The sequence below is a fragment of the Elgaria multicarinata genome, chromosome 5, assembly GCF_023053635.1.
Source record: "Elgaria multicarinata webbii isolate HBS135686 ecotype San Diego chromosome 5, rElgMul1.1.pri, whole genome shotgun sequence".
NCBI lineage: Eukaryota > Metazoa > Chordata > Lepidosauria > Squamata > Anguidae > Elgaria > Elgaria multicarinata.
In genome coordinates this window covers 44,210,803-44,238,358 of record NC_086175.1, presented here as the reverse complement: position 1 = coordinate 44,238,358, position 27,556 = coordinate 44,210,803, and the positions used below count along the sequence as shown (strand labels likewise).

Sequence of the window (27,556 nt, the reverse complement as noted above, 5' to 3'; positions counted from 1 at the left end):
ACCAGGTGCTGCATGCATACAAATGACAACTACTGAAATACCCTTTTCTATACAACTGTACAGGAGCTGTGTCCTGCTTTCCACATGGTCACCCTAGTAAAGTAGACCCATCAAAATCAATTAGATTTAAGATAGTCATGACCAAGTATAATGTAGAGTATGCTTAGAGAAGACCCATTGAAATAAATGGAACAAAGGCACGTACATCATTGAAATCAACGAAACAAGGGCAAGTAAATCAGGAGTAAAATCCCATTGATTTCATTTGGTATACTTTAAGCATGACTAAGTATGGAAACACAAAGGGAATGTGAGTCAGAAATGGGCACATTTTCATTGCAAAGTGCAAGTTGGGCTTCAGCCGTGCATTCCTGGACTTCAAAATTTCCATGTGTTCTTGAGCCTATACGAAGAATCATTGACAAATGTCTGCTGAATCATTTCGATGTTTTTTCTTAAAATAACCAAAATGTATGCAAATAATGTGGGAGAACATATTTTCTCTTTAAGGATTCATTTAAGATTACAAAAAAAACCTTATGGCTGTATCTTACTTGTACTGGCTTTAAATAAATAAATAAATACCCCAATGTAATTCTTTAACAAATTTAGGGTGCAATCCTATGAATGTTTGGAGAGAAAAATGGCTGGGGAATACTGGTAGGACTTTTTTCAGTCTAAATATTCACAAGATTGCTCTCTAATATTATTACAATTATAACCTAGATTACAACTAGAATTCAAAAAGGAAGGAGCAGACAGAAATTAATTCCATATTTATTTTACTTTTAAAAGTATTTACTAGTCATCTTTTGCCCTGCCCCAAAGATTCCCCCATTTCAACATACATATTAAAACATATAAAATAATATTATATTAAATAAAACAAAAACAAAATCCTAAAAAAATTAAAACAGGAGGAAAAATATCTTTGAAAGCAGAGAACAGAATACACCTAAAATTACTCAAATGGGAGTTAGAATTAAAATGCTTTAATGTCCATCTAAAACTAAACAAGGGAAACTAAAGTAAGAGAGCAATTCTATGTCCCTCTGACAGCTTCTGGGGGTTGGGGGAATTGGATAGTTAGGTTTCCTGGCTCCGAAATAGGAAACCATGTGTGCCTCCCCCCCCCCCTTATAGCCAGCATGATGAGTACCATACTGGCTACCTCTCTGTGCTCAGAAAATGGAGTGTGGAGACAGGGAAAATGGGGCATTCCTGGAGCAGCTATATTACACCATTTCTTATGGCCACCCAGCTTCCTTCCCTCCTGCTCCAAGGCATCACTATTAAATGGGCGAAATCACCCATCTAGCAAAATGCAGGGCAACTATAATATGGAGACACTGATCTCCTGGTATCCTGCATTCGATACTCAGCAGCCTCTGAGTTCACAGGCTGCCCTGACTAGCTGAATAGGATTGTGCTCTAAACCGGCTGGCTGGGACATGCTGGAAGTTTAGTCCAACACATCTGGAGGGCACCAGTTTGGGGGAAGCTGGCTTATATAGCTAATTCAGGGGGTAGGCAGAAGATAAATCTTCAGTTTTTTTGGAGCAACTGCCAGCATTTCTGGGTTTTTGAGAGTTGAAGTCTGAAACATCTAGAGATCTACCTTCTGCCCATTCCATGTCAAAACAGCATCACTCATACACAAGAGGAAGGTACCAGCAATCATGGAAGGACCCTGAGATTTGCAGAAATACAAATGGTGGGTTGCTGTGCATGCCAGTCGCCATTTTCAACATTCAGTGAGAATGCATTATTGGCATGGTTAACAAATCACCCACAAGCCTAATTTACGACACGCCTAAATCAGCTCATGGATTGTGGGTGGTTTGTTAACCATGCCAACTACCCTCAGCATGTTTGGACAACATGATAAGCCACAGCAACTGTCTATGACGGCTTGAATATTCAAAGCAGCCACCAGCATGAACTGCAACCCACTGTGGCTTAAATAAGACAAGGTGGGCTGCTGTGAGCATGTGAACTGTCTGTCTCTCCATCTAACTTGTTGTTTTGTGAAAATAATATGAAAAAACCCTGATGTGTAATATCATTAAAGAAAAGTTGGGATTGAAATTAATAACTCTATGGATGGATGGATGTTTCACGACAACAAAGTACTCCTTGGGTTTTTGTTGTGTTAAGTCTAATATTAGTGCAAGCCCTGTTATATGGTAATGAAACATTACTGGATCATTGGAAATAAATAATTTGTCATGATCCCGACTTGACTTTGAACATGGAGTCTAGTAGAATTGGGCTCTGTTTCTGTTTCTTAACTCCTGCTGGGTTTTTTTAAAAAAATCAATTTTATTGTGATTTTTTAAAAAACAGAATAAAAACCATAAAATAAAAATAATAAAATAAAATAAATGATTTCATATGCAGACTCTTCCATCCAAGTCTCTGTCAGAGAGAGAGAGAGAGAGAGAGAGAGAGAGAGTTGATAGACTAGTAAACTGGTTCAAGAGCTGCCAAACCCACACCACACCACCAATCTTGTTGCCTGCACTGCAATTTCTGGTGGCAGCAGCCAGAAAACAGGATGTTTCCTTTTTCCTTTTTGGATGTTTCCAAAAATAGTCTTAGGCATCATGAAGGAGCTGCTGCCACTGCCAGCCACCTCATTTAGGGTGAGTTTGGTTGTTTTTTTGGCAAACAGCGATAGTTCAAGGGAGCCTTCCCCAATCTGGTGTCCTTCAGATGTGTGGGATTACAGTGCTATTATTCTTGACTGCTGGCAGGCTGACTGTGGCTGATGGGAACTGTAATCCAAAATACCTGGAGGATGTACAATGATATATTGCTTCATGTGTTCTGATGGGGGGAGGGCTGTTTTTCTTAATGCTGTTCAAAATGTGAATATTCAGTGCCAGTCCAACCAGAACAGTTAGTGCTGAAATGGACAAGGCTTTCCCTGATCTTGTCAGTTTCAGTGGAAGATTGATGGTTTCCCCAAGGGCGGAGTTACAGACTGCCACCAACCTTCCCTCTCACTGCTGCTCTGCTCCCAGAGTAATGCTACTCTGTAAATACCAGAAAGCCTTGTGCTGCAATTGTGTTAAAGGGAATGAATATGGATACAAACCAACACTTCAAGAAGAAGGAGAAGGAGAAGAAGGTGACACTGAGGAGAAACAGAAATGCAGTGGTTTAGGAAAAATATTATGGGGATTTTCAGGAATGAATGAACAATGAACAACACACAGTGTCAATAGTGGAAAAATGCTATTGATAAAATATCCCATATGGGAAGCCAAATCGCCTATAATGACTGACCAGACATTGAAAATGATGTTGTGTGCTCTCTGCAATGTTTCATTACTTCGTATACTAGTGAGCCTCCCTATGGGGAATGTTGGTTCCTCACTTGGATGTTTCCCACTTAGTTGCCACTAGTAGTACATGGACATAAGCGTGCACAGCACATTTCATTAGGGTGTGCATCAAGAGAATATTTTTTAAAGGCGAACATTTATTGAATATCAGTAATAACTGATATTATTTTTATTCATTTATTTATTAAACACTGTAGGCACTGATGCCCTACTCCACAGCCAGAGGGCAGTCGGAGGACTGTTCCCACTGTGTCTGGATCCTCCTACGGATCCCTTTTCAATGCCCCCCACCAATTCACCATTTATTGCTTGAGACATTTAGCTTTATCACACCAGCGTTATACTGTGCAATCACTGTGAATTGCATGCAAAGGACTCTGAAGTTTTCTAGTTTATAATCTGCTTTGACTGTGAAGTACTCCCATGCATCCTGCTTTAATTGTGCTATAAAGCCAAAAGACCCAGCCTATTTTGCTACTACTTTTGGAGCGAATCATTTGCTGTTTTCCCGAGCAGCGCAGGAGCAGGATTTGATACTTTTAAGCTTCAAATTAAACAAATGCTTACATCTGTGTAAGTTTTAAAGCTAAAGACATCAAAATTGGCACAGTAATAGATATTAAGGAGAGCTTTGAGCATACCAAATTTGAATCAGATTGGGTCATCTGTTGAGTTTTTATGATTTTTTTACATTTCCCCCCTTAAACCCTTTTCCTGGTATGCAAAGGATCTTAGGAGCGCTGCCGCCCGGGGTGTGATTTAGCTAGCAACAACAACGACAGCTTTGCACTGAATGGGATAATTCGAGGGAAACAGGTATGTGGGAAGAAGCAGCATAGCTCACCCCTTGCGCACACTTATGTACATGGTGCTTAAACAAACTTCTCCACACATGTCCCCAACACAGGGAAGAGGAAGCAGGATTTTGCCTCTTCCCCCAATGTCTGTATACCTCCTGAATGCACTTTCTCAATGTTTGTATGTTCATCATCTGAAAGGGGATATCTAAGGCATGTATCAGGTGTGTGTGGCTGGTGGACGTGGTCCCAATATCCACTTTTTGGGCTGGGTGTAAACATTCATTGGAATGCCCCTTTTAAATATTGTCACTCTTGTAATGACCTTAATGGTTAAAAATGAATTTGGGTGTAGAGTAGATGGGGTTAGAAGCAACCACAACTAAATGCTGAAGCCATGTGGTGTTAAGTAATTCAGACTATCACTTTACTTTAAGGAGCAGCAAGAAAGGCAGAGAAAATTGTGTTGCTTGTGATTCTTTCTAGGAGTACTGAAACTTTGGGAAATAGGAGATCCTTTCTAGGATGTGAGAAGGTGAATTGGCAAGAACTGCTAGTCTGTAATTAGTCTGAAAGCAAACCTGATGCCTATGAGTAATTCAGTGAACAAAGGTCAGAGGAATCACACTGCATGGGGGGAGGCATAACTAGTTATCACATAACCTTTGAAAATGTTATGGACAAATTAAAAAAGGTATGGTGAAATTAATGTTTAACAGGCCACTGCTCAGTTTGTGGTGTTCTTAATTTCCTGGACTTAAAAATGAATAATTCGGTGTGTGCCAATAAATTCTTGCTGTAGAATTAAGTCAAGTGATGGATTAAAGCCAAATACCCTGAAGCCTAGCATCACCACCATATCATAGCCCTTGTGTTATTCATGTGTTTATTAGAATAATTTAAATCCTGCCATTCTTCCAATGAAATCAGTGCACAGGGCTATGCCACAATAAAACATTAAACAATCATACTATCATGAAACATCACTTGGCATGGGACACACTTTATACCAGAACAGGTATACAAAATCTATTAGAAGAAAAACTTGGAATGCTGGGGTCAATTTACACTAAGTTTTTTTGTATCCTTTATATCTTTCTGTTTGGTAGACCATAAATAAAGGTCTACTAAAAAATACACATGGCTCGCTGAGGAATGCTGGGAGTTGTAGGACTTTTTCTTTCTAAACATGCGTAGAATTGCACCTTCAGGTTTTTAAAATTAATGCACTGCCTGGCTCACTCACACAGCATTTTGCACTTCCCAAACCATTGTCCCGATGTTGTTTCTCCCTCAATATTCAATTTTTCCCAGAACACTTGTACAGGAGGCTTTTAAAATAAAAATAAAAATTATTGCAGTTTCTTCACTCTGCTGAGTCGTCTGTTTCAAATGTTTTAAAAACATTTCTCCTCACCTTTACTTTTGACCTCAGGTGTGTGTCTGGGGGTGGAGGCATTTGTGGGCAGGAAATCCATGGTTGCCCTCCATTTTCTCTAACTTGACAACAGGTCAGCCATTTTGTAGGGAAGACTAATTTTCAATATGCATCTCTTTATTGCTTATTTTATCACATTTCTCTACCACACAGTAGCCAAAGCTCTCTTGACAGTTTACAACAGTTAAGGCCATAAACTACAGCAACATGACTAAACACGCTATAAAACTTTTCCAAGTTTGATAGTATCTACACAACTGTGAATAAACATTTTTTAAAAAAACAACAACACTTGCATTTTTTCACAACTGTGCAGGTGTGCACATGCATTTACCATGCTCCCAGAAAACAGGAGCCTTAAATAGCAGTGTAGTAGCGTCCCACAATTTTAAGGCTACAGGGTCAAATGCGCTGGCGCTACCAACCCCAATGCTAAAACATCTGTGACCTTTCGACCTCCTCCTAATTCTCTTGCAGTGATGCTTGTTGTGTGGCACTTCATCGCTAAACAAACACAATAAATTCCGCACTGTATTCACTAACGTGTGACTGCAAAGCAGTGACAGGAAAATCTGGAAGTACCCCCAAAACCCCTATTTGATGTGGAAAAGTGCACAAGCATCTAAAACACACTTCGGGCACTTCTCCCCCACCCCACCCCCTGTGCCTCTTAACAAAGAGACACAGAAAAGCTTCCTGGCCGGTTGCTCAAGGCTGTCCAGAACTCTTTGCCCACTCACTGTCTCTCTAATCTGACATAGTCAGAAATGTTACTTTCCTAAAACATATTTGAAAAGCCTTGAGGCCCGGAACCAAGCTCTATATCACACAGACATGGGGGCGCATCTCATATTTGCTTTATCACCTAAGCCCCCCCCCCCCCAGCTGGGCATTGGAGGTGGCTCGCAGCTGGCTGGAGAAACTTTCCATTGCCCTTGAGAGGGGGTCTTCTCAAAGAACAAAGAGTTACATGTACTGGTCACAGTTGTCACAACATAGAAGAGCACTGTTTTAAGTAGAATAGTTTCGTTCATGGAACATGTCTTATAATCAATAAGGGATGGGAGGAGGGAATATTATGATTCCATTGGAGGGACATGGAATGTTATAAAAGTCTGTTGTATGTGGATGATGGGTAGAGAGTTCAGCCTTCGGCTTGCTGGAGGTGAGCTTTCTCCTGCGTCCGTAGATCCTGAATAAAGTCTTTGAACCTGGACATGCCTGGATTCCTGTCCCCTCCCTTGACAGGAATTTCCTTGACAGCAGCAGCAACTGCCTGCGCGTGTGTGGGCAAAAAATAACAGCACAGCAGGACCAACTTCTGAGGCAGCCACACTGCAAGGGCTCGGCCTATTGGCCAACCCGGATCTAGCTGGCGGTCGTCTGAAGCAAAGGACGCGCGCCTCCGCTTCCTCTCGAGTTTCTTTAACGGCCTGCTGTTTCTCTCTCTCTCTCCGGCTGGCGGAACTTCTAAGCGCCTCCAAGGGGCGGCGGCAGTGGCAGCGGCCTCCCCCCAATCCTCCAGCCGGGTCCAGAGACAGCCCAAGGGGCGGGCTTGGATTGCACGGCGGCGGGCGGAGAGTCTTTCTGCCTGAGGCGCGTCTGGGAAAAATCGGCCCGCGGCGCTCGTGCAGGTGAGGCGAAAGAAGGTGGCTGCGGCGCGTTCTAGGCTGCTTTGGAGTAAGAGGCCCGCGGGAGTTTGCCGGTGCTGGTGCCGGTGCGGGTCCGTGACCGGCCGGCAGCGCAGCCCGAGCGAAGGTAAATGGGAAGCGCCGTCGCCACTTTCTCTGGCTCGCTCGTGGAGGAGTTGGAATCCCGCCCGGCACCGCCACTTCCCGGCACGGCTTGAGTCAGCGGCAGGACAGGAGCCGGCCCGCTCCCTCTCCCCTTTGCTCCGACGACCCGCTGTGGCGAGGAGGAGGGCAGGCCAGCCCGCCCTGTTTGGTCTAGGTCGTAGAGGGGTTTTTTGGGGGGTGCCTTAATAGAGAGAGGTCTTGTTAGAGCCCTTGTAGTTGCAACGAGGGGTTGCCGGTGCTGAAATCCGTGGTAAGCTTCACCGGCATTTCGGCGTCACATGAAGCTGCTACAGGCAATTGCATTGACAGGGTATTTAAAGGTTCATAAGTGATTTAGGGCGCGTGTTTAGACATGTATGTTTAAACGGGGGGGGGGGAAGCCCCATAAACAGCTGGGAATGCTGGGAGTTGTGATGTCTTGAGGAGTCCATGTAATGTGTAAATAGCCTTGCTGTACATTTTCTGGGTGCTTACCAGACCTGTAGTGAGTTTTCTTCCTAAACATGCCCTTAAAAGTATGTGAGGGCGTAAGCGTTTTAATTACATCTTTTCCTGTCCTAGTATTTGTTGCATATGTATACTCATGTGCTTTCACATTTCTATGCTGGTGAAGCAGTGGTTGCCAATTTTGTAGGGACCTCAGTTCCTCTGTGCCCTCACAGAGTGAGGTCTTGAGGTGCTAGTGTAATGTGTAAATGGTCTTGCTATATATTTTCTGGGTGCTTACCAGACCAATAGTAAATAAGAGATGCTTTTTCCTTACTTTTTCCTTGGCTTTGATTTCTTGACAGCGTTAGGACTTGAGGGCAAATTGATGTATAATTTGCTGTTCTGAAAAGAAAGTGTTTATTTTGATCAAGGCCTAACTTTTCTATGCCAAAAATTAAAAAGAGTGGGGAAAGAAGGAGGGGACGAGAAGAAGTGACTCCAGCTTAAAGTGTTGGAATTCCCCCCCCTAAACCCAACCAAATTGGATTCTGTGTTTGTTTGTTTTGTCCCACTTTTCGGGGGGGGGGGAAAGATTCTTGGAGAACCTTACAAGCCATCAATAAAACAAGACCATCTTACATTCTAAAAGATATCAGTATGGTTCATTGTAGGAATGATTTAGATAAATGAACCGGTTTTATGCGTGTGTCTCAAATAGCATCCTTTTATTTTATTTTGGAATAATTATTTTGAACTTGGAAGATTAGATGTGTATGTATTTAGAGATGCTTGAAAACTGGAAAATGTGTTGGAAATGCCCTAGATGGTTCCCTCTCTCCTTGAAAATAAATACATTTATGACTAAAATGGGAGAGAAGGGAGAACAAGCTGGCTATGATAGAAAGACCCAAACACCTGCAGCTTGTAGCGCTCTTAAAATGGAGTACAGAGCTATTATGCAGACATCCTAAGATTTCACTACTGGTTCAACCCAGCTTCAGAGTAAATAGGTAACACAGGTAGCTAAATTACAGTCCACGGCTAGGGGCACATGGCACGAAACACATTTTCTGTGGAGGCTTCGTTGAATTGAATGTCAGATGCAGTCCAAGGTCATGGAGTTATGCACAGGATAAGTTCATTGTGGATTGCTTTCTTGGTTAATGAAGGATTTTCCAAATCAAACCTTCAAGGAGAATGCTCTGGCCAAGCATTAAATCTTGCAATTTTCTTATTGTAAATGTAGAGCTACATCCAATGCCATGTGGGCAGACTTCAGTTCTTGCAACATGATTTGGTTTTCCTTTTCTGCCATTGCACAATCCCTTGTACATCCTCTAAATTCACTCCAAAGGGTCCTCTGGAGCGAAAGAATCTATTCCATGAGCAGTTTCTTTCTTGCTGGTCGATGGACAGCACTAAACATGATCCTTGGCAAAGAAACCTAAAAATAGATGCCTTTTTAAAAAAATCTGCAGAATTACTTTGTAAATACTTTAGAAATTGTTCTTTATAAAGTTTGCAAAACCAACTGGTTTCTCATGTTCAAGCATAGGACAGTCAGTTTGTGATAACCATCCCAGTGACTGGTTTGCCTGCATATTTTGGAGGCAGCAGGTATGCATAGAATCCCCACTTTGCTTCGTGCTAGGTAATGGTAGTGCATCACAGGCCTGTGTATGCTGTATCTTTGTGCATTGGTGCCCCTTTATTTTGAAGTCAAACCAATATAGATGAGCTGGATGAGAGAGTGTGGAGGAGAGGTGTGCACGGGGATTGGTTTTGTGGCCACAATCCTGATGTGTTGCTGGACTGGGTACTTATGCATTCATGAATGTACGGATGTGGAGGGAAAGGCACCATAAACTAATGACAAAGGAGGAGGCAAACTCTGGTGCTCAAAGAAAGGAAGAAAAATTATCATGCTCTATGCATTTTGGAGAAGATGTCTCCTTCAGTAGTTATAAAACAAACAATTAAATTAACCATAAGAGTAGTATTGTATAGACAACACCCTCATTCTTTTTATTAAAGTTTTAGGGGCTTTTCTACATAAGAATACTACATTTTCTTTAAAAGCTTTAAAAGTAAATACCCACTTCTAATATTACATACATTGTTCCCATGTTTTTACTCCTAGCTAATTTTAGACAGTAGTGAAAACACTACCTTTATATAATCTCATATAACTTTCAACAAATACACTCCTTACATGATCAATATCCTCCCCAATAGCTACAACGCTGATGTACATAGCGCAGAAGTTGTTTTAAGGCAGGGCTGGGCAACTTGTGGCCCTCCAAATGTTTTGCTCTACAACTTCTCTCAGCCCTAACCAGTATAGCCAGTGGTGAGGGAACATGGAGCATTAGGCCAAAACCTCTCCAAAAATTAGGAGGAAATTAGTTTTATTCCACAGTGAGGTGGGTGAGGTGGATGAACAGGGAACTTCTAAAAGAGAATCTATGGGAGCAATCATATGGCAATGTCCATAAGCCACCAAACTCGGAGGCTTATGAGCATCCTATGCAGGCAGAGTGGGAAGAGGTGATCATTGCCTCCATACGCCTTCCACATTTTGGCTAGACTGGCTTTTTTGCTCATCTAGCTGGAGCGTGTCGGAGCAGGAGGGAAGGACTGAGAAGGCCTTGAGATACATCATATCCTGGCTTCCCCAATTCCTTCCCCTTCCATGCAATTCTCTGTTTTTCTCTCTCTGAAGTCACCTATGTGACCTCTGAGAGGCAGCCAGCGTGGTTGTCTTTGTGCCTAGGGAAAGGGGAGGGGACCGTGTGGATCCCTGGATCAGTGGTTGAAGCATTATCTCTGACCTTAGATCCAGGAATCCGACTGCACCTTAAATAGATCTTAAGAGATATTGAATATTTTTTGTAACTTTTAGAAAAGTCAGTGGGGACTGTTGGTCTGAAGCAAAATGTCCAGGGGACATTTTGAAATCCCTAGAGTCATAATCTAAACTTCAGGAGTCAGTATTGAATTTTAAGAACCAGGACTTTTATGCTGGAAGGAGAAATGTCAATACTCAGCTTGTTTTGGCAGTATGTATACTAAACTTTTCAAAATAATTTCCAAATCTACTTTGTACAGCTAAGTTTGGAAGAGCACTGTGTGTGCGTGCATGTGTGTGTGTTTGCATGCTGATACAAAGGTAGTTACTTTTTGTCACCTTTTGAAAATCTTCTTTGAAAAAGAGATTCCCTTTACAAAGGGAAACCCAAATGGAATTTACTATGATCTGGCAGAAGGCAAAATAATAAGGGTGGTTTTTCACTTGACAGATTGTATTCCAGTATATTTACATGCATGCTAGGTCAACTGCAAAAACATTTGCATATTATTTATTAAAAATTCTATATTGCCCTCTGTCACTTTGATTTCAGGTGGTTTGCAATTCCATAAAACACAACAACATAAAGAATAATAACAACCCAAAACTTCATCAACCAAACCTGACCAGTTTTAGCTGTAGTCATGTTTTTATCAGTTTATTTGGGGCAGAAGTTAGAATAAAAAGGCCTATGATTTCCTTGCTTCCAACCATCTCATTTTAAAAAACCCCGGTGTCATACTGGCTCCCTTGCAGTGCTCTAGTAAGGTGGTTGATTTTAGTGAAAATATGCATATTTAAATTAGAGAACCAACAATTGCATATTTACATTCTTGAACAACTCCAAACAGTGTTAATTTTTCATCTGTCACTGAGACACAAAACTTCTCCTGACTTAGTTCTTATCCTTGAACAAACTGCAGTGCTTACAAGGCATGTGTTGGTGCCATTTTGAATTCAGCTCCACTCAGGGGTTGTTGTGTAGTGTAAACCTGGCGAGCATGGGTTATGTGAGGTTTAAACAACCCTCATATATCCTATGCTCTCCAGGTTCTCATGACATTACAACTCCCAAGCGGGGTTGTGTATGTAACCTCGTGTGTTAAATAACCCATGATGAGCTGCAGCGTGTCATTGGAACCTGGTCAATGATTCACGACAGGTTCTCTGTTCAACATCTCTTGCAGTGAAGTTGGAAACAAACAAATCCATTCAGCTTCTTCAGCAATCCATCAAACCTTCGTATGCCTGACTGTCTTGCTGATTAGCTTCCTACTTATGATATACAGTCGTGTGAAAAAGAAAGTACACCCTCTTGGAATTGTATGATTTTACATATCAGGACATAATAAAAATCATCTGTTCCTTAGCAGGTCTAAAAATTAGGTAAATACAACCCCAGATGAACAACAACACATGACATATTACACTGTGTCATGATTTATTTAACAGAAATAAAGCCAAAATGGAGAAGCCATGTGTGAAAAAGTAAGTACACCCTTACTGCTTCCATAGGAATTAAGATGCTAAGTAGCAGACAGGTGCTGCTAATCAAATGCCTGTGATTAATTGATCATCAGCAAGTATGACCACCTCTATAAAAGCCAAAGTTTTTTCAGTTTGCTGGTCTGGAGCATTCAGGTATGTGTTAACACAATGCTAAGGAGGAAAGACATCAGCAATGATCTTAGAGAAGCAATTGCTGCTGCCCATCAATCTGGGAAGGGTTATAAGGCCATTACCAAACAATATAAAGTCCATCATTCTACAGTGAGAAAGATGATTCAAAAGTGGAAAACATTCAAGACAGTTGCCAAGCTTCCCAAGAGAGGACGTCCCAGCAAAATCACCCCAAGGTCAGACTGTGCAATGCTCAGAGAAATTGCAAAAAACCCAAGAGTTACATCTCAGACTCTACAGGCCTCAGTGAGCATGTTAAATGTTAAAGTTCATGACAGTACAATTAGAAAAAGACTGAACAAGTATGGTTTGTTTGGAAGGGTTGCCAGGAGAAAGCCTCTTCTCTCTAAAAAGAACGTGGCAGCATGGCTTAGGTTTGCAAAGTTGCATCTGAACAAACCACAAGACTTCTGGATGTCTTGTGGTTTCCTTTGGACAGACGATGTCCTTTGGACAAAGACCAAAGTGGAGATGTTTGGCCATAATTCACAGCGCCATGTTTGGCGAAAACCAAACACAGCATATCAGCACAAACACCTCATACCAACTGTCAAGCACGGTGGTGGAGGGATGATGATTTGCGCTTGTTTTGCAGCCACAGGACCTGGGAACCTTGCAGTCATTGAGTCGACCATGAACTTCTCTGTATACCAAGGTATTCTAGAGTCAAATGTGAGGCCATCTGTCCGACAGCTAAAGCTTGGCCGAAATTCGGTCATGCAACAGGACAATGATCCCAAGCACACCAACAAATCTACAACAGAATGGCTGAAAAAGAAAAGAATCAAGGTGTTGCAATGGCCCAGTCAAAGTCCAGACCTCAACCCCATTGAAATGCTGTGGCGGAACCTTAAGAGAGCTGTGCATAAACAAATGCCCTCAAACCTCAATGAACTGAAGCAGAGTGGGCCAAAAGTCCTCCACAACAATGTCAGAGACTGATAAAGTCATATAGAAAACAATTACTTCAAGTTATTGCTGCTAAAGGTGGTTCTACAAGCTATTGAATCATAAGGTGTACTTTTTCACACATGGTTTCTCCATTTTGGCTTTTTTTCTGTCATGACACGGTGTAATATGTCATGTGTTGTTGTTCATCTGAGGTGGTATTTACCTAGTTTTTTAGACCTGCTAAGGAACAGATGATTGTTATTACGTCCTGATATGTAAAATCATACAATTCCAAGAGGGTGTACTTTCTTTTTCACACGACTGTATTTAAAGAAAATATGCCTTTTTCATTTGCCTTGTCAACTCATATTTGTTTTGTCAAAGCTTGATTTCGTTTTTGTTCTCATTTGGACAAGACTTTCATTCCCCATCCCCTGCCTTTTATAGCTTTCAGAACTAATTTTGTTAACCATCCTCTTGGACTTTTTCCTAACGTAAAGTATATATTCTACCAACGTCTATTGTTATGGTTTTAAATAATTTCCAAGAATCCTAAAGAAAAATGAGCTACCCTGACTCTGTCTTTCAACTTCCTTTTAACAAATCCTCCCATTTTTGTGTGTGACGTCTTCCCATTTGAAATTAAATGTGTCCAATGTGGGCAAGTTTCAGCAAGTACAGTATATGTGGAATTGTTAGTACTGTGATCACTGTTCCTGGCTGGTTTGACAGTACTTGTATGAGATCCAGAACATCACGTGGGACTGAGCCTGTACTGTTGCTCCCCTCTACTAGATTCTTTGACTCATTGCTCCAAGGCACTGCCTTTTACTGTATCTTCATTGTGATATGAAGGTAGCAGAATTTCCCCCCCATTATTACAACACTTTCTCCTTTGGCGGCCTTCCTGTTTTTCTTTTTTTCCAAGATCACCTCTGGTTCTGGTCAAAGGGGTGTACTGTATCTCCAGTAATAAGCTACTTTTTGGTCCTAGTATTTCTATCTAGAGGAGTATTAAACTGTTGTAAACCGCCCAGAGAGCTTTGGCTATGGAGGCGGTATATAAGTGTAATAAATAAATAAATTAAATTAAATTAAAATATACAAAAACAATTATCCATATCATACTATTTATTTATTTATTACATTTTTATACCGCCCCATAGCCGAAGCTCTCTGGGCGGTTCACAAAAATTAAAACCATAATAAAACAACCAACAGTCTAAAAACACAAATGCAAAATACAGTATAAAAAGCACAACTAGGATAAAACCACACAACAGAAATTTATATAAGATTAAAATACAGAATTAGAACAGTAAAATTTAAATGTAAGTTAAAATTAAGTGTTAAAATACTGAGAGAATAAAAAGGTCTTCAGCTGGCGACGAAATGAGTACAGTGTAGGCACCAGGTGAACCTCTCTGGGGAGCTCATTCCACAGCCAGGGTGCCACAGTGGAGAAAGCCCTCCTCCTAGTAGCCACCTGCCTCAATTCTTTTGGCAGGGGCTCACTAAAATGTCACCACCCTGTAAAACAACTAAAACATCAGTGAAAACCATAGACAATTAAATAACATAATTCAACGGATGTATTAAAACAGCCCATCGTATGCCATCAAATGCCTGAGAGTAGAGGAAAGTTTTAACCCGGCATCCAAAAGTTGACAATATTGGTACCAGGTGGGTCTCACATTCTATAATCATTCCAGTCCACAACCAGGGGGCCACCACTGAAATCGCCCTGTCCCTCATTGCTGTTTCCCCCCTGAGGAGGGCCTCCGTTGTTGATTGTAGGGTACAAGTAGGCTCATAGTGGGAGAGATGCTCTGTCAGGCATTGTGGTCCTTGAGCTGTATAAGGCTTTATATGTTAAAACTATTATTATTATTATTATTTATTTATATAGCACCATCAATGTACATGGTGCTGTACAGAATAAAACAGTAAATAGCAAGACCCTGCCGCATAGGCTTACATTCTAATAAAACCACAATAAAACAATAAGGAGGGGAAGAGAATGCAAACAGGCACAGGGTAGGGTAAACAGGCACTGGGTAGGGTAAAACTAACAGTATAAAGTCAGAACAAAATCAAGTTTTAAAAGCTTTAGGAAAAAGAAAAGTTTTTAGCTGAGCTTTAAAAGCTGCGGTTGAACTTGTAGTTCTCAAATGTTCTGGAAGAGCGTTCCAGGCATAAGGGGCAGCAGAAGAAAATGGACGAAGCCGAGCAAGGGAAGTAGAGACCCTTGGGCAGGCGAGAAACATGGCATCAGAGGAGCGAAGAGCACGAGCGGGGCAATAGTGTGAGATGAGAGAGGAGAGATAGGAAGGAGCTAGACAGTGAAAAGCTTTGTAGGTCAACAGGAGAAGTTTATATTGGATTCTGAAGTGAATTGGAAGCCAATGAAGAGATTTCAGAAGTGGAGTAACATGGTCAGAGCGGCGAGCCAAGAAGATGATCTTAGCAGCAGAGTGGTGAACAGAAACCAACGGACTGATGTGGGAAGAAGGAAGGCCAGTGAGAAGAAGGTTGCAGTAGTCCAACCGAGAAATAACCAATGCATGAACAAGAGTCTTGGCAGAAGAGACAGACAAAACTGTGTGCCAGTGGTCTCTCAATATTCTCCACCCTATTTACGGGCAGAGAAATTGGGAAAATGTTATTGCATTTTTCCAGTTGGAGGAGAAGTTCTCCAACAATTTCTCACAGGGAGGCGTCACCATTGGTAAGGGTTGTAGAACAGCTTCTTTATTTTTTTTCCTATGTTTTTTGGAGGGGTTTCTGCATGGCCTACCTGTGAGGGCTTGTGCTTCCAATATGCACAACTAGAGCAAAATCTCCCCGTTTAGGAAAAATGTGAGATCTACTCCCATGTATTATATTTATATGCCTTGCAATTGCTTTGTAGAATATGATGGTGGTAGGGAAGAAGCATCATGTGCACTTTTGTTTGTGGCAGTACTCTTTTTAGGAATGCAGCCATGCTCCCACCTATGAACCCCACTTGGGAAACAACAGCAAAACAACCTGTAAATGCAGATATATAAACAAGCCTGTAAATGTGGATATATTATTTTATTTTATTTTTGGAATCTGTTAGCTGCCTTTGACTACTACAGTCTTTTGTTTATCAAAAAGGAATATGATGAGTGTAGGGCAAAGGCTGAACTGATTGTTGGGGAATGAGTGATCTTGTGGAAAACTCTGAAGTTCTGAGTAGTTTTGCATGGCAGTATGCTGCACAACGTCTAAAGAATCTAAGCTTGACCTGGGCAGGGATTTGGACATGAGTGTCACTATTCCTGTAATGGCTTCTAATCAGTTTCAGAGTGTTGGTATTAATATTTAAAGCCTCTAACAGCTTGGGGCCAGCTTATCTGAATGGTAGCTCCACCCACATCTTAAGATCATCTTCTGAGCCCCTTCTCCTGGTATCCCCACGTAGAAGGTGTGGCAATTGGCTTCTATAGAAAGGGTCTCTTCAGTGGTGGCACCCTAAATGTAAAATGCCCTCTGTAAAGATGTGCTCCAGTGTCTTACATTATAGTATTTTCAGTGGCAGATGAAAACATTTTTTCTTTATTTTCTCAAGCTTTTCTATTTTAAAAATCCCTTTAGTGCTTTTTAAATTCTTTGCACTTATATCTTCTATTGTTGGTTTTATTTTGATTTTATGCTGGTGGTGTTTTTATTCTGCTTGCAATTTCGTGTTTGTATTTACCTCATGTAATGACTTTAAATTTTTACTGGAAGCTGACCAGAGAAACGTGTTTATTTGAGGTTATATTGATATGATAATCAACCAGACCTGCTTTACAAATTATTATTTCTTCTTCTACACCAAAAATAGGTGGTAGCTACATGTGGGCAGGCAGAGAACCATGTGGCGCAGAGTGGTAAGCGGCAGTTACTGCAGCCGAAACTCTCCCCATGGCCTGAGTTCGATCCCAGCGGAAGCTGGTTCTCAGGCAGCCGGCTCACGTCGACTCAGCCTTCCATACTTCCGAGGTTGGTAAAATGAGTACCCAGCTACCTGGGGGAAAGGTAACCACGACTGGGGAAGGCAATGGCAAAATACCCCGCTACAAAGTCTGCCAAGAAAACATCAGCAAAAGCAGGTGTCCCTCTAGGAGTCAGTAATGACTCAAGTGCTTTGCATGAGAGGTTCCTTTCCTTTCCTACATTTGGTAGTAATGTATCAAATACTGTTATCTCATTATGCACATTATTTATTTATTTATTTATTTATTACATTTTTATACCGCCCAATAGCCGAAGCTCTCTGGGTGGTTATGAACTTGTTGGCTGTAGAACATAACTTTTTAAAGACAATGCAGGTTTGAACATTTTTCCATTCTTTTACCAGCAGAAGATGATCACTGCTTTATGGCTCATTGGGTGGATCTCTCTTGTTGATTCTTCCTTCAGGTTCTGTAAGTCAACTATGTTTCTTATCAGTTAACACCAATTTTTACAATAGAGTCCAGGGGGATCTGGGAAATTACAGGCTGCATAGGGCACAGACTGCACAGGACACAATCTTAAAGGCTAACACACCAAGCAAATCAGGCATGTGGTCACAGGCAGAAACCAAGTCTTCACCGTGGCTACTGTCCCTCAAACTTGCCTCGCATCAGAGTATGAGTGGAAAGCCAACCCCCCATTCCCACCCTGGGGTACTCCTTGCTTTCACCCAGAACCCACAACTATCGGTCTACATTAAAAAAAAAACTTTTTAGGGGGATATGCACTTGGTGATGTTGGCAGAGTGACAGCTGCTTGGAAGCAGGGGAACAGATATACTTAATTCCAAGCTCCTTCAGTGTGCCATTGTGTCTTGTAACCCCCCTCCTTCTGACTTCCTGTCTCTGCTGAGAGCTGCAGGATGAGAACCCTTGTGCTCTTACCCTTTGGCTGATGCTAAAGGCTTGCCCCTTTGTCCAAGCCCAAGCTTTATATTATCTGGATGGGAGGGAGATGAAACAGCCTGAATTAGGAGCCCCAGATGAAATAAGGTGGCCAAATGCACCCTTCAAATAGGAGAATACCAAATGCACCCTATCTACTACTAGCTAGGTAATTGTGAATTTCGACAGCAACATGCATTCTAGAACACAAACAAGAAAGGTAGCTGCAGTGAGTCTAGGGCCAGTACAGAATGATGGGAAACTGTGTTGTGAATTTTCCCAGGACATATCTCTTCTTTTTAACAAACAGTGCCATGGTATTTGCTCACTGTAGAATGCAGCCTTGCAGGCAAACTGTTTACTGGAAATACAGCAAACTGAATAACTCAAACCTGCTTAATTCTTGCCATAGTTGTATGCAGCTTACTAGCAGTGCATCTGATCAAATTCTTTGAAGTTTGTCATTTGTAGCAATTACATATAAACAATATGTGCATTTTATTTACTTATTAGGTTTAAACCTTGACACCTTTGTGCCTGTAGGAGAGCCTAGGGCTATTTGTTGTCCACGAAGAACATTATTCTCTGTACAATCTAACCACAGTGTGACTTGGTACAGAAGTGGTAGTGATATACCCATAACTACAGATAGCAACTTCAGGATCCATCAACGAGAAGACTTGCTTTGGTTTAATCCCACAACCATAGAAGATTCGGGACTCTACCAATGTGTTGTGTAAGTTGATGTGCCATTAATACTTTCTAAGTTAAAGATAGCAATTGAAGATGCATTTGATAGACCTGGCTTAAGATAGTTCAATGATGATAGGGCAACAGAAATATAGGATTTTGGCCACATTCCTGTTAGCTTTAATCGAGCAGCATTCAAGTCCAAAGAATGCTTCTGGCAGAAGAGAAACCACAACTCTGTGTGGTAGGTTGGGCTGAGAGTCTGTGACTGGCTCAAAGTCATCCAGGGAGCTCCCATGGACAAGTGGGGACTAGAACATGGATCTCCTGACTCTCAGTCCAACACTCTAACCACTACACCACACTGGCTCAGATATGATTATATTTTATCCAATACAATTCTGCACATCTATTTCAATAGGTTATTCAAATAATCCTTGCATTTTTAAGTGATATGAAACTAAACTTGCCCATCATCTCTCCTCTTAGGGTCATGCTACATCTTACATTTATTGTGCAACATTCAGTTAAATTTGTGTTTTTGCTAAAATAATTAAGAGACACACAGGTGGGAAAAGATGCTTACTTTAAATACAGCATGGCACTCTACGTTTTTTGTAAGGCTTGAAGCATGACAAAAAAGTTTGCAATAGCACCAACAATAAGTGTAACATGTAATTCCCTTACCCATTTCCATATTCTGTCCTTCATGTAGTTTCTTGAAGAATAACAAACAAAACCAGATCTGGAAATGCTTCCTAGAATATTTTGATCAGGATGTGGAACAAGGTTTTACTCCACTGGGTCCTTATGCAACTCCAAATAACAACAACAGCAACAACAACAACAACAACAACAACAACAACAACCTGAAACTTAACTCAGATCTGGTTATGCTTAAGTTGTTGTTATTTAAACATTAAATGCTGATTTGATGCCATGACATATTATGCCATAAACACACTGCCACAACAAGTGTGATATTGTATATTTTGTGTATGTGTGTATGCTATATAATAACTAATTATTGTACTAATAGCCTTTTGTCATTACAGTAATTCAACAAGAGCTGAAAGGAAAATAACAGTTTTCAACAACAGTGAGGATTTATGTTTTAATGAAAACATGACTTATACACAAAAACTGCTATTGAGTAATTCTGGAAGTTTGACTTGTCCTGACCTCAGTTATTTTAAAAATGAAAGTACTCCACTTGTTGTACAGTGGTACAAGGTAGGTGTGTGCATATGTGTATTATAACCAATGGGTATATCTTATTTTTTGTAGTGATGGTGACAAAAGGGATGGTGGAGGGGGAAGTGCCAACCTCTTTTTATAAAGTGTATTTTAAACCATATGTTATGTGTTGTACAAATAATAAAATGTCTCCAAATGTTTTCAGTTGAAAGACTATAGTAATCTCTTGTGAATTTCGTACTAGTCCATTTTTGTGCTGAAAAAGATGGGGGGAGAAGCTGTCATAAAACACACACACTGAAATGGGTATTTCAGAAATGGGTGAGGTTAACTGATTTATAGGAGACAAAATGTACGTTCTACAGTAGCAGAAAAAATGTGGTCAAAGTGCAACAGCACTTTAAGAACATCTGAGATTATCATAGAATCATAGAATAGTAGAGTTGGAAGGGCCTATAAGGCCTCGGAATACCTTCTCCCGTTCCTCTGCCTGTGGGGGAGGCTGGCGTGCCCTGGCAGTGGTTAAAACGACAATAACTATCTTGTGAAGGGACTGTGGCAGTTCTGAAAAGTTAATGCAATCCACTCATGAAGAAATAGCACTTACTGAAGCCATTGGGACATACTACCTATTGGGAGTAAATGGTAGTGGAGGCTGGTGGCTGTAAATCTACTCTGGGTTTCAAGTTAGAACGAATCAGAACTCTAAAGGAGCTGTCCAAGATGCTGAACCCTATCCCCAAAGTAGATTCAGCACCTTAGATAAGTCCTTTATAGTTCTGACTGATTCTAACTGAAACCCAGAGTGGGTTTACCACTCCACTGATATTGGAAACACCAACCTTAATGGTAGCTGGAATGTATGTCTGGAAAAACTGGAATGGTGGCTGTCTGTTCTCTCAATTTGGTCTCCCTCTTGCCTTCTGAAACATCATGTAGAGAAAGGGAGGCCTGTGGAAGGGGAAACAGATGCCTTTGTATATCTTGAGAGCACAGAAGTCTTCCTTGATCTGGTTGAATTTAGATCAGGCAATGCAGTAGGTTCTAGGTTGCTCAAGGAATGGTGCTAGGGAAGTTGTGGAGCAGCATTTAATAATTACACTATTGAGTACTTCTGCTGGCTAAACAACAACAACAACAACAACAACAACAACAACAACACACCCACACACAGCAAGCAAAAGGTACCCATGAGTCTCCACTTGTGCATGCCGAGAAAGAAAGAACTTTGCAGTGCAAAGGGATCAAGATTCAAACCATCATGCTCTGCTTACTGGTATGAACAGGATGTGCTGGGAAGAAAAATGGAGGGGGGGAACCCTATTGTTTCTGTTGCAATTCTGCATGTACTAAAAAACAAAAACCAACCAACCAACCAGAAAAGTGAAGAATTGGTAGTGTTAGGGGGCTCCTGTCCTTTTGAATAGTCTTTTCCAATCCCTTTCATGTAATCCTCAGAAAAAACTCAGGCTCTTTCTGAGATTTATTTAAAGTGTATAAAGACCCAACTTGGGAAAGCTTTTCCACCATTACTGATCCTCTTGTCTGCCAGTTTCCTTTTCTCCCACAAACTTACCAAGCTTTTTGGTGGCAAAGGGTGGCAGGCAAGAAATCTGTCTAAAAATATCTCTAAAGTTTCCAGCTCTCTGCAATGGACACATATGAGCATGCTTAGACACTCCATTGCAGGCAGGGTTCCTGGAATCTTTTCTTTAAAAATCCTTCTGGTCAATGGGTTAGAATTATTATTATTATTATTATTATTATTATTATTATTATTATTATTAATTAATTAATTAATTAATTAACATTTGTATACCGCCCCATAGCCGAGACTCTCTGGGCAGTTTACATAGGATAAAAACACTTAAAAATAATATACAAAAAATTTAAATCACAAAAACATACAAAAACAAACCCAGGAATGAAAACAACAACCCTGCATTATTTCAGAGTTCATGTCAGCAATTCAGAACGATCTTAGAAAACTCAGTTTTACCTATGGTTCCTTTTAGCCCTGTGCAACCCCTGCCCCCAGTAGCTTGATACATTTGAGAAAGTGTGGGAAAGAGAGGTTGGGAAGGCTAAGTAATTATGAATAGAAATGAAAATTCATGCTCTTAGTCTTGATTTGTAATAGTCTGCGTTGTTGTTGTTGTTTTTACCTGGCCATTTCCAAAATCCTTACAATCTTTAAATCAGGAATAATACTTTCACACTTTCCAAGAAGTCCTTTTTGAATGGGGACAAATACTTCTTTGCTCTCTCTGGTCCTGCTGACCAGTTGTACTTGGCTTATGAGTCTGGACTGCACTGATTTCATATGGTTTCATTTATTTTTGTACTCTTGTGTTTGGGCTCTGTAAAGGAACCATGTCTATTGCTTGGCATTTTTATAATATTTGTCTGTTTATGTTTCAGGCATGCAGTCCTGGATTATTTAAAGATGGGAGATTTAAGACTTTTAAAGAAGGTCTCCTAATTAATGATCCAACTGAAAACGATAAAGGAATTTATATTTGCCAGGCTACATTTACCTATATGGGAAAACCATATAATGTTTCGCGGGCTATTAATCTAATTATTCTTGGTATGTGCATGGTTTTTCTTCTTAATTTTGGCTTAAGGGTTTGCTAGTTGATGCTTTAGGTACCTATTGGTATATGACAGAATGTAGCTGATCTAATGGTGCAATTAATTTATTATTAGTTCATTTGAAAAAAGAAAAAAATCTCTGAACAGCAGTGTGTGCAATAATTAGTTTTTTTGTTGCAGTTCTTTGTTCTGTGACACTCTATGCTGTTTCTTGACGAGCTCAAAACTGACATTTGGCACTTGCTGTTCATAGGGCGTGTGCCACTATCCAGATGAGCACATCTACGTTTAGTTCCAAAAGTCTACCTGTTTGTTGAGAAGACAGAGGTGTTAAACCCACATCTTGTTATGTAAATGTGTGAAACATTTGCAACAACAGCATCTAATTTAGTTCAGAAGTTTTGCTACATGTATAAACTATACAAATACTAGGGTCTAGTCTCAAAGATGGAGAGAGTTTGTTTCAGGTTGTCAGTTAATGCTTTAGTTGTATCTAGATATGCACCACGAAGCTACTTTTCTGATATATAGTAAAGAAAGAAATGTTCAGTATCTGATAACCACCAATAGTAACAAGAAAAGTCATTTCAAGAATTTAAAACTGTAGCAATACTATTAATAATTGTGCCATGATGGTCTGTTTGTTGTTGATATTTCTTTCTTTTGTTAGTTCCTCCACCGGAAGTACGTATACAGATTATATACCCCAGAAATAATTCAATTAAAGTAGAACCTGGTAAGCAACTACTTAATTTTGATAAAACAAACAAACAAAAAACCCAACAACCTGTTGTTTATGCTCCTAAATAAATTCTAAAATGTTCTGTATACTCATTTGCCATAATTTGTCCTTGTTTCTAGGATCCAGTGTTGTTATGGACTGTAATGCCTCAGCAGGTGGCAATAAGGTTTTTCTATCCTGGGAGTTCGGTGGTGAATATTCTGAGACTTATAAAGATATGCAAAGTAAATATATGTAAGTACAAAATCAAATTTCAACTAGCCTTTCATTCAGGTGCCATAACTTGGTAATATACTAATCTGTCAGGTCCTTCCAAGTGTTATAAGAGTTTTAAAAGTGTGCTACATCTTTTTGTGTTTAGTACATACTCTAATAAAATGGATAAATACAATTTAAGGTTTAGAGTATTTATCTAGGGTAATTTAAACTTTTGTAGGCTTCTTAAAATACCCATGTGATATTTTACCTTTTCTACTTAATTTCAAAACATTCTGGAGCAGTCAGGACTTCTAGGATTTAAGATGTCATTACAATGCCTCTAATATCATGCTCTCTCTCTTAGTCCAATTCACAATTGTTCTATACAGATAGTGGGAAGTTGTCATATTTGGTGGCCAAAAAACTTGCTATCCTTGATCTCCCTCCCTTTTGTATTAGTTTTCTGACTAAAGGAGGCCTGCCAAATTATTTTCTTTGGTGGTCAAGTCTACTCTGCAAAGAAACTTCTGCATTCCTAACGTAGCACTAAAGGCTTTTGTTGCCAATTAACTATTAGTCCACTGCAGGGTAGGCAGTCTTCAGATCCATGGGGTTCACTTTGTTTTTCACTCTGACTTCAAGATCTGTCTACCTAAATAATGTTTGGAAGGGATGCGTGATACACTTTTAGCACAACTCTGAGAATGTTTATTTGGAAGCGAGTGTCCAGTAGGCGAGTTTCAGATTGCAATCTTGGAAATAAGGAACAAGGGTGTCCCTGAACCAACTCTAACCCAGGGATTTTTTTTTAATACCAGAATTGAGCTTGAGTTCCTCGCACACAAAGAATCGTGCCTTATTTCTTCCTGAGACTTTCTCTGTTTTCAGTAGCCTAATTTTGGGGGAGTGTGTGGGAAGGCGTTTAGTTGTTGCTATTGTTAAATGAATGGGATTAGAAATACTTGTAGACCTACTTTAAACACGCAGGAACCTACCAGTTGACCCTGATCTACCTTTTGCTCACCCTTGGTCTAGAGTACAGAGTGGAGAGAGTTTTTCTATAGGGTTAACACAATGCATGCTTCAAGCTGCTGTATATACTGTAGTGCAGTTGAACTGATGTCATTTGGATACTGTGTCAAGCGATTTCCGTATAGATACTGTGACTTTAGACTGTTCCCAAGTCTTTGGCTAACTTGTTTTATCAGTGGTTTAAACCAAAATGTTGCTTTAGGAAAGTGTGTGTCATCATAGCACGTGATTCTTTTCTTCCTGGGATGCATAGTACCTAGGTAGGTTAACTTCTCAGTGCTAAGTGGAGTATCTCAAAATTGTTTTGCTTTCTCAGCATCCTAATTACTTTTAACATTATCTGGAGTTGATCAAGACGCTCCCCATTCCCAAGAAGATCTGTTTCAAATTTGGTTATTCCTGTCAGTCCTCTTGGACCAGGAAAAACCAGTGTTTTCAACCTTGAAAAGTCAAATGACAGAAACAAGTGTTTGCTAATTCCTTTTCTTCTTCCATTATTTCATGGGAAACAAGATTTCTGCACTTGAGATGATAGACCCTCCCTTTCCTTGGATCAGTGGCTAGGCATCAAAAAGGATTCCTGAATGCTAATGACAGTTGCTCTGGAGTTGCTTGGATTACCTTTGGATAGCAATTATTGGAGCCACTGTAGTGGCTATAATAGATAAGGCAATCAGTACAATAAGGATTCCGTAAGGTTAAATGGAAATCAGGTGAGCGGTTGTTATAACCTTACTAAATCGAAAGGATTTCACCAATCATCCTGAAAGAAATGTCTATAGCCTGAAAATATCAGGAAGATTGTTTAAAGATTGAGGGGAAAAGGGCAGTTAACAGAAAAAAGAAAAAAACTCCGGCCACGCAAAAGTGTTTCTGAAAATGTATTGGCAACTATTTGTGCCCATCTCTTGTAAAGCCACCATTTCATCCATATTTAAACCATATGCTGTTATCTTATTCCCTTTCTACTATAGTTGGTGGAATGGAATTTCTTCTGTAAAATTCAATTTACTTATTTTTAAATAACTTTTATTTGCTAATAAAAGCCTATGAGAATTTATAACACAACACAGAGTGTTGATGGGGGGGCAAGGAGGATGGGATAACTGTCACATGAAGTAAAAGCAGAAGCAGCAACAGCAGTGAATTTCTGGGACCTGTGTGTGTATGTGTATAAGTAAGTGTGTATGTGGGGAAGCAATCCTCTCAGCATGACCGCGCCATACCACTTCTGCTTACTGGTCTGCCCTCCTACCAATTCCCTTCTCCCTCTGCTCCCCATTTCCCCCTTAATCATGTGTTTTACTAAGGCCACTTTTTGGGTTCAAGTGCTGGGAGCAGGGGGTTTAGATGGAAGCAATGGGACGGAACGGAACTGAAACTTTGATTCATAAGCGGGTCTGTTTTTCCTTGAGGGCAAGAGGTTTTGCTACCTGAAGTCTGAGAAGCAGACTCAGCCTGGTTCTTTCCTCCCTTTTGGGAGAAAAAGAGTCCTCTTTTCTCTTTTTCAACATGTTTTCTCTTGACTTTGAGGCTATTTTGGACTATCATTCCTCCAAGTGAGTTTCTTTGAGACATGCACCTGGCTCCTGAGCAGTTTGGTGTAGTTTTAGCCTCCTATTTGATTTTGCTCACTGGTGAAATTTGGGCTTCACAGCACTTTTCATTTTATAATACTTTCTTCACTCTCTACCTGGATTAATTTTTCCTATCTAGACTTTGCTGAGTTCTTCACCCTAGATTCTGGGAGAAGTTTCTTTCAACCTTCCTCTGAATACATGAAAGCCTGGTCTTCAGATCTCTCCTACATTCTTTTTAATCCCTTGCCTACACACCACTCCCTTCCTTTTTTCTAAAAGTTTACACCATACTGCTATAAAGTTGAAAGCTTCAAACACATCATTTAACTAGTTTGGACTAGTGGAAGTTTAAGTATAACTAAGAAAATTTTCAAACTGCTTTTGGGTATACTAACATTGTTTTGGGCCTGCTCACATTGTTTACGGTGACCATACTGCCGGATTTACCCAGAAATGTCCAAAAATCCCACCCCCAACTGGGATCTGGGGGGAGATTTCAAAATCCCCACAAATGTCTCAGAAAATCGCTGTCCTGCTGCCCCGTCCCATGGCCTATCCAGGCCTTCTCTTGGCTGACGCAATGTCGGGAGGGGCTGGGGGCCACATTCCTGCACTTCCAGGAACACAGCCTCTAGCCCTTCCCAGAGCCATCTGGGACTTGTTCTGGGCCAGCACAATGGTGCTGGCCAAGAAAAAGCCCTGGATTTCTGAGTGGTAGGGGCTGGAGGTCACGTTTCCCACACTTTCAGGAACATGGCCTCTACCCCACCCCCACCACCGATCTGGCCATCTCCTTGGCTGGCGCGATCACACCGACCAAGGAGAAGGCCTGGATCGGCCCTGGTAGGAAGAAGCAAGAGAAAGAAAGAAAGAAGCAAGAGGGAGAAGAAGCAAGAGAAGAAGCAAGTAGGAGGCAAGGCTGAGGTGTGTGTGAGAGAGAGTGTATGGGTGAATGGGGTGCATGGGATGTTTGGTATTTTGAGTGAATGGATGTGTTGGTGTGGGTGTTGTCAGTGTGTGGGTGTATTGATGAAGTCTGAATGGGATGCATTTTAACATTGTCAAACTTTCCAGAAGCAGAGTGTGGCACAGCTCCACACAAATAAGTTATATTATACCTTAATTTTTGTTCTTCTCTGTTTTTTGTTTTTTTTATGGCATTAGGAGAATATTATCTTCTGGAAATCTAACATGGGGAGTAAAGTTTAATATTTCTGAAGTGAAAAATGAAAACTATGGAAAATATATGTGTGCTGCATGGTCTTTTTCTTCGGGCAACAGTGCAGCGTACATCATATTAGAACGCCCAGGTAAGTGTGTGTATGTGTGTATTCATTAAACAAAAACCCTACAATTTATAAAATGTTAAGGCTCTACAGTTTT

At 40.6% G+C, this 27,556-nt stretch overlaps 1 protein-coding gene across 2 annotated transcripts in view; it reads left to right on the top strand.

The window, feature by feature from the left end:
* The first annotated feature begins 7,145 nt into the window (after positions 1-7,145).
* Positions 7,146-27,556, top strand: part of LOC134398748 (interleukin-1 receptor type 1-like) — a 31,514-nt gene continuing 11,103 nt past the window's right edge. Inside the window, exons 1-8 of one of the 2 annotated variants that reach the window (XM_063126228.1) lie at positions 7,146-7,343; positions 17,599-17,665; positions 18,653-18,875; positions 19,885-20,062; positions 22,448-22,616; positions 23,292-23,357; positions 23,483-23,597; positions 27,338-27,483. In XM_063126228.1, the coding sequence (XP_062982298.1) occupies positions 17,605-17,665; positions 18,653-18,875; positions 19,885-20,062; positions 22,448-22,616; positions 23,292-23,357; positions 23,483-23,597; positions 27,338-27,483 (958 nt within the window). In that variant the 5' untranslated portion in view covers positions 7,146-7,343; positions 17,599-17,604. The remainder of the gene's footprint in view (positions 7,344-17,598; positions 17,666-18,652; positions 18,876-19,884; positions 20,063-22,447; positions 22,617-23,291; positions 23,358-23,482; positions 23,598-27,337; positions 27,484-27,556) is intronic. The other variant, XM_063126229.1, reaches the window with a different exon arrangement.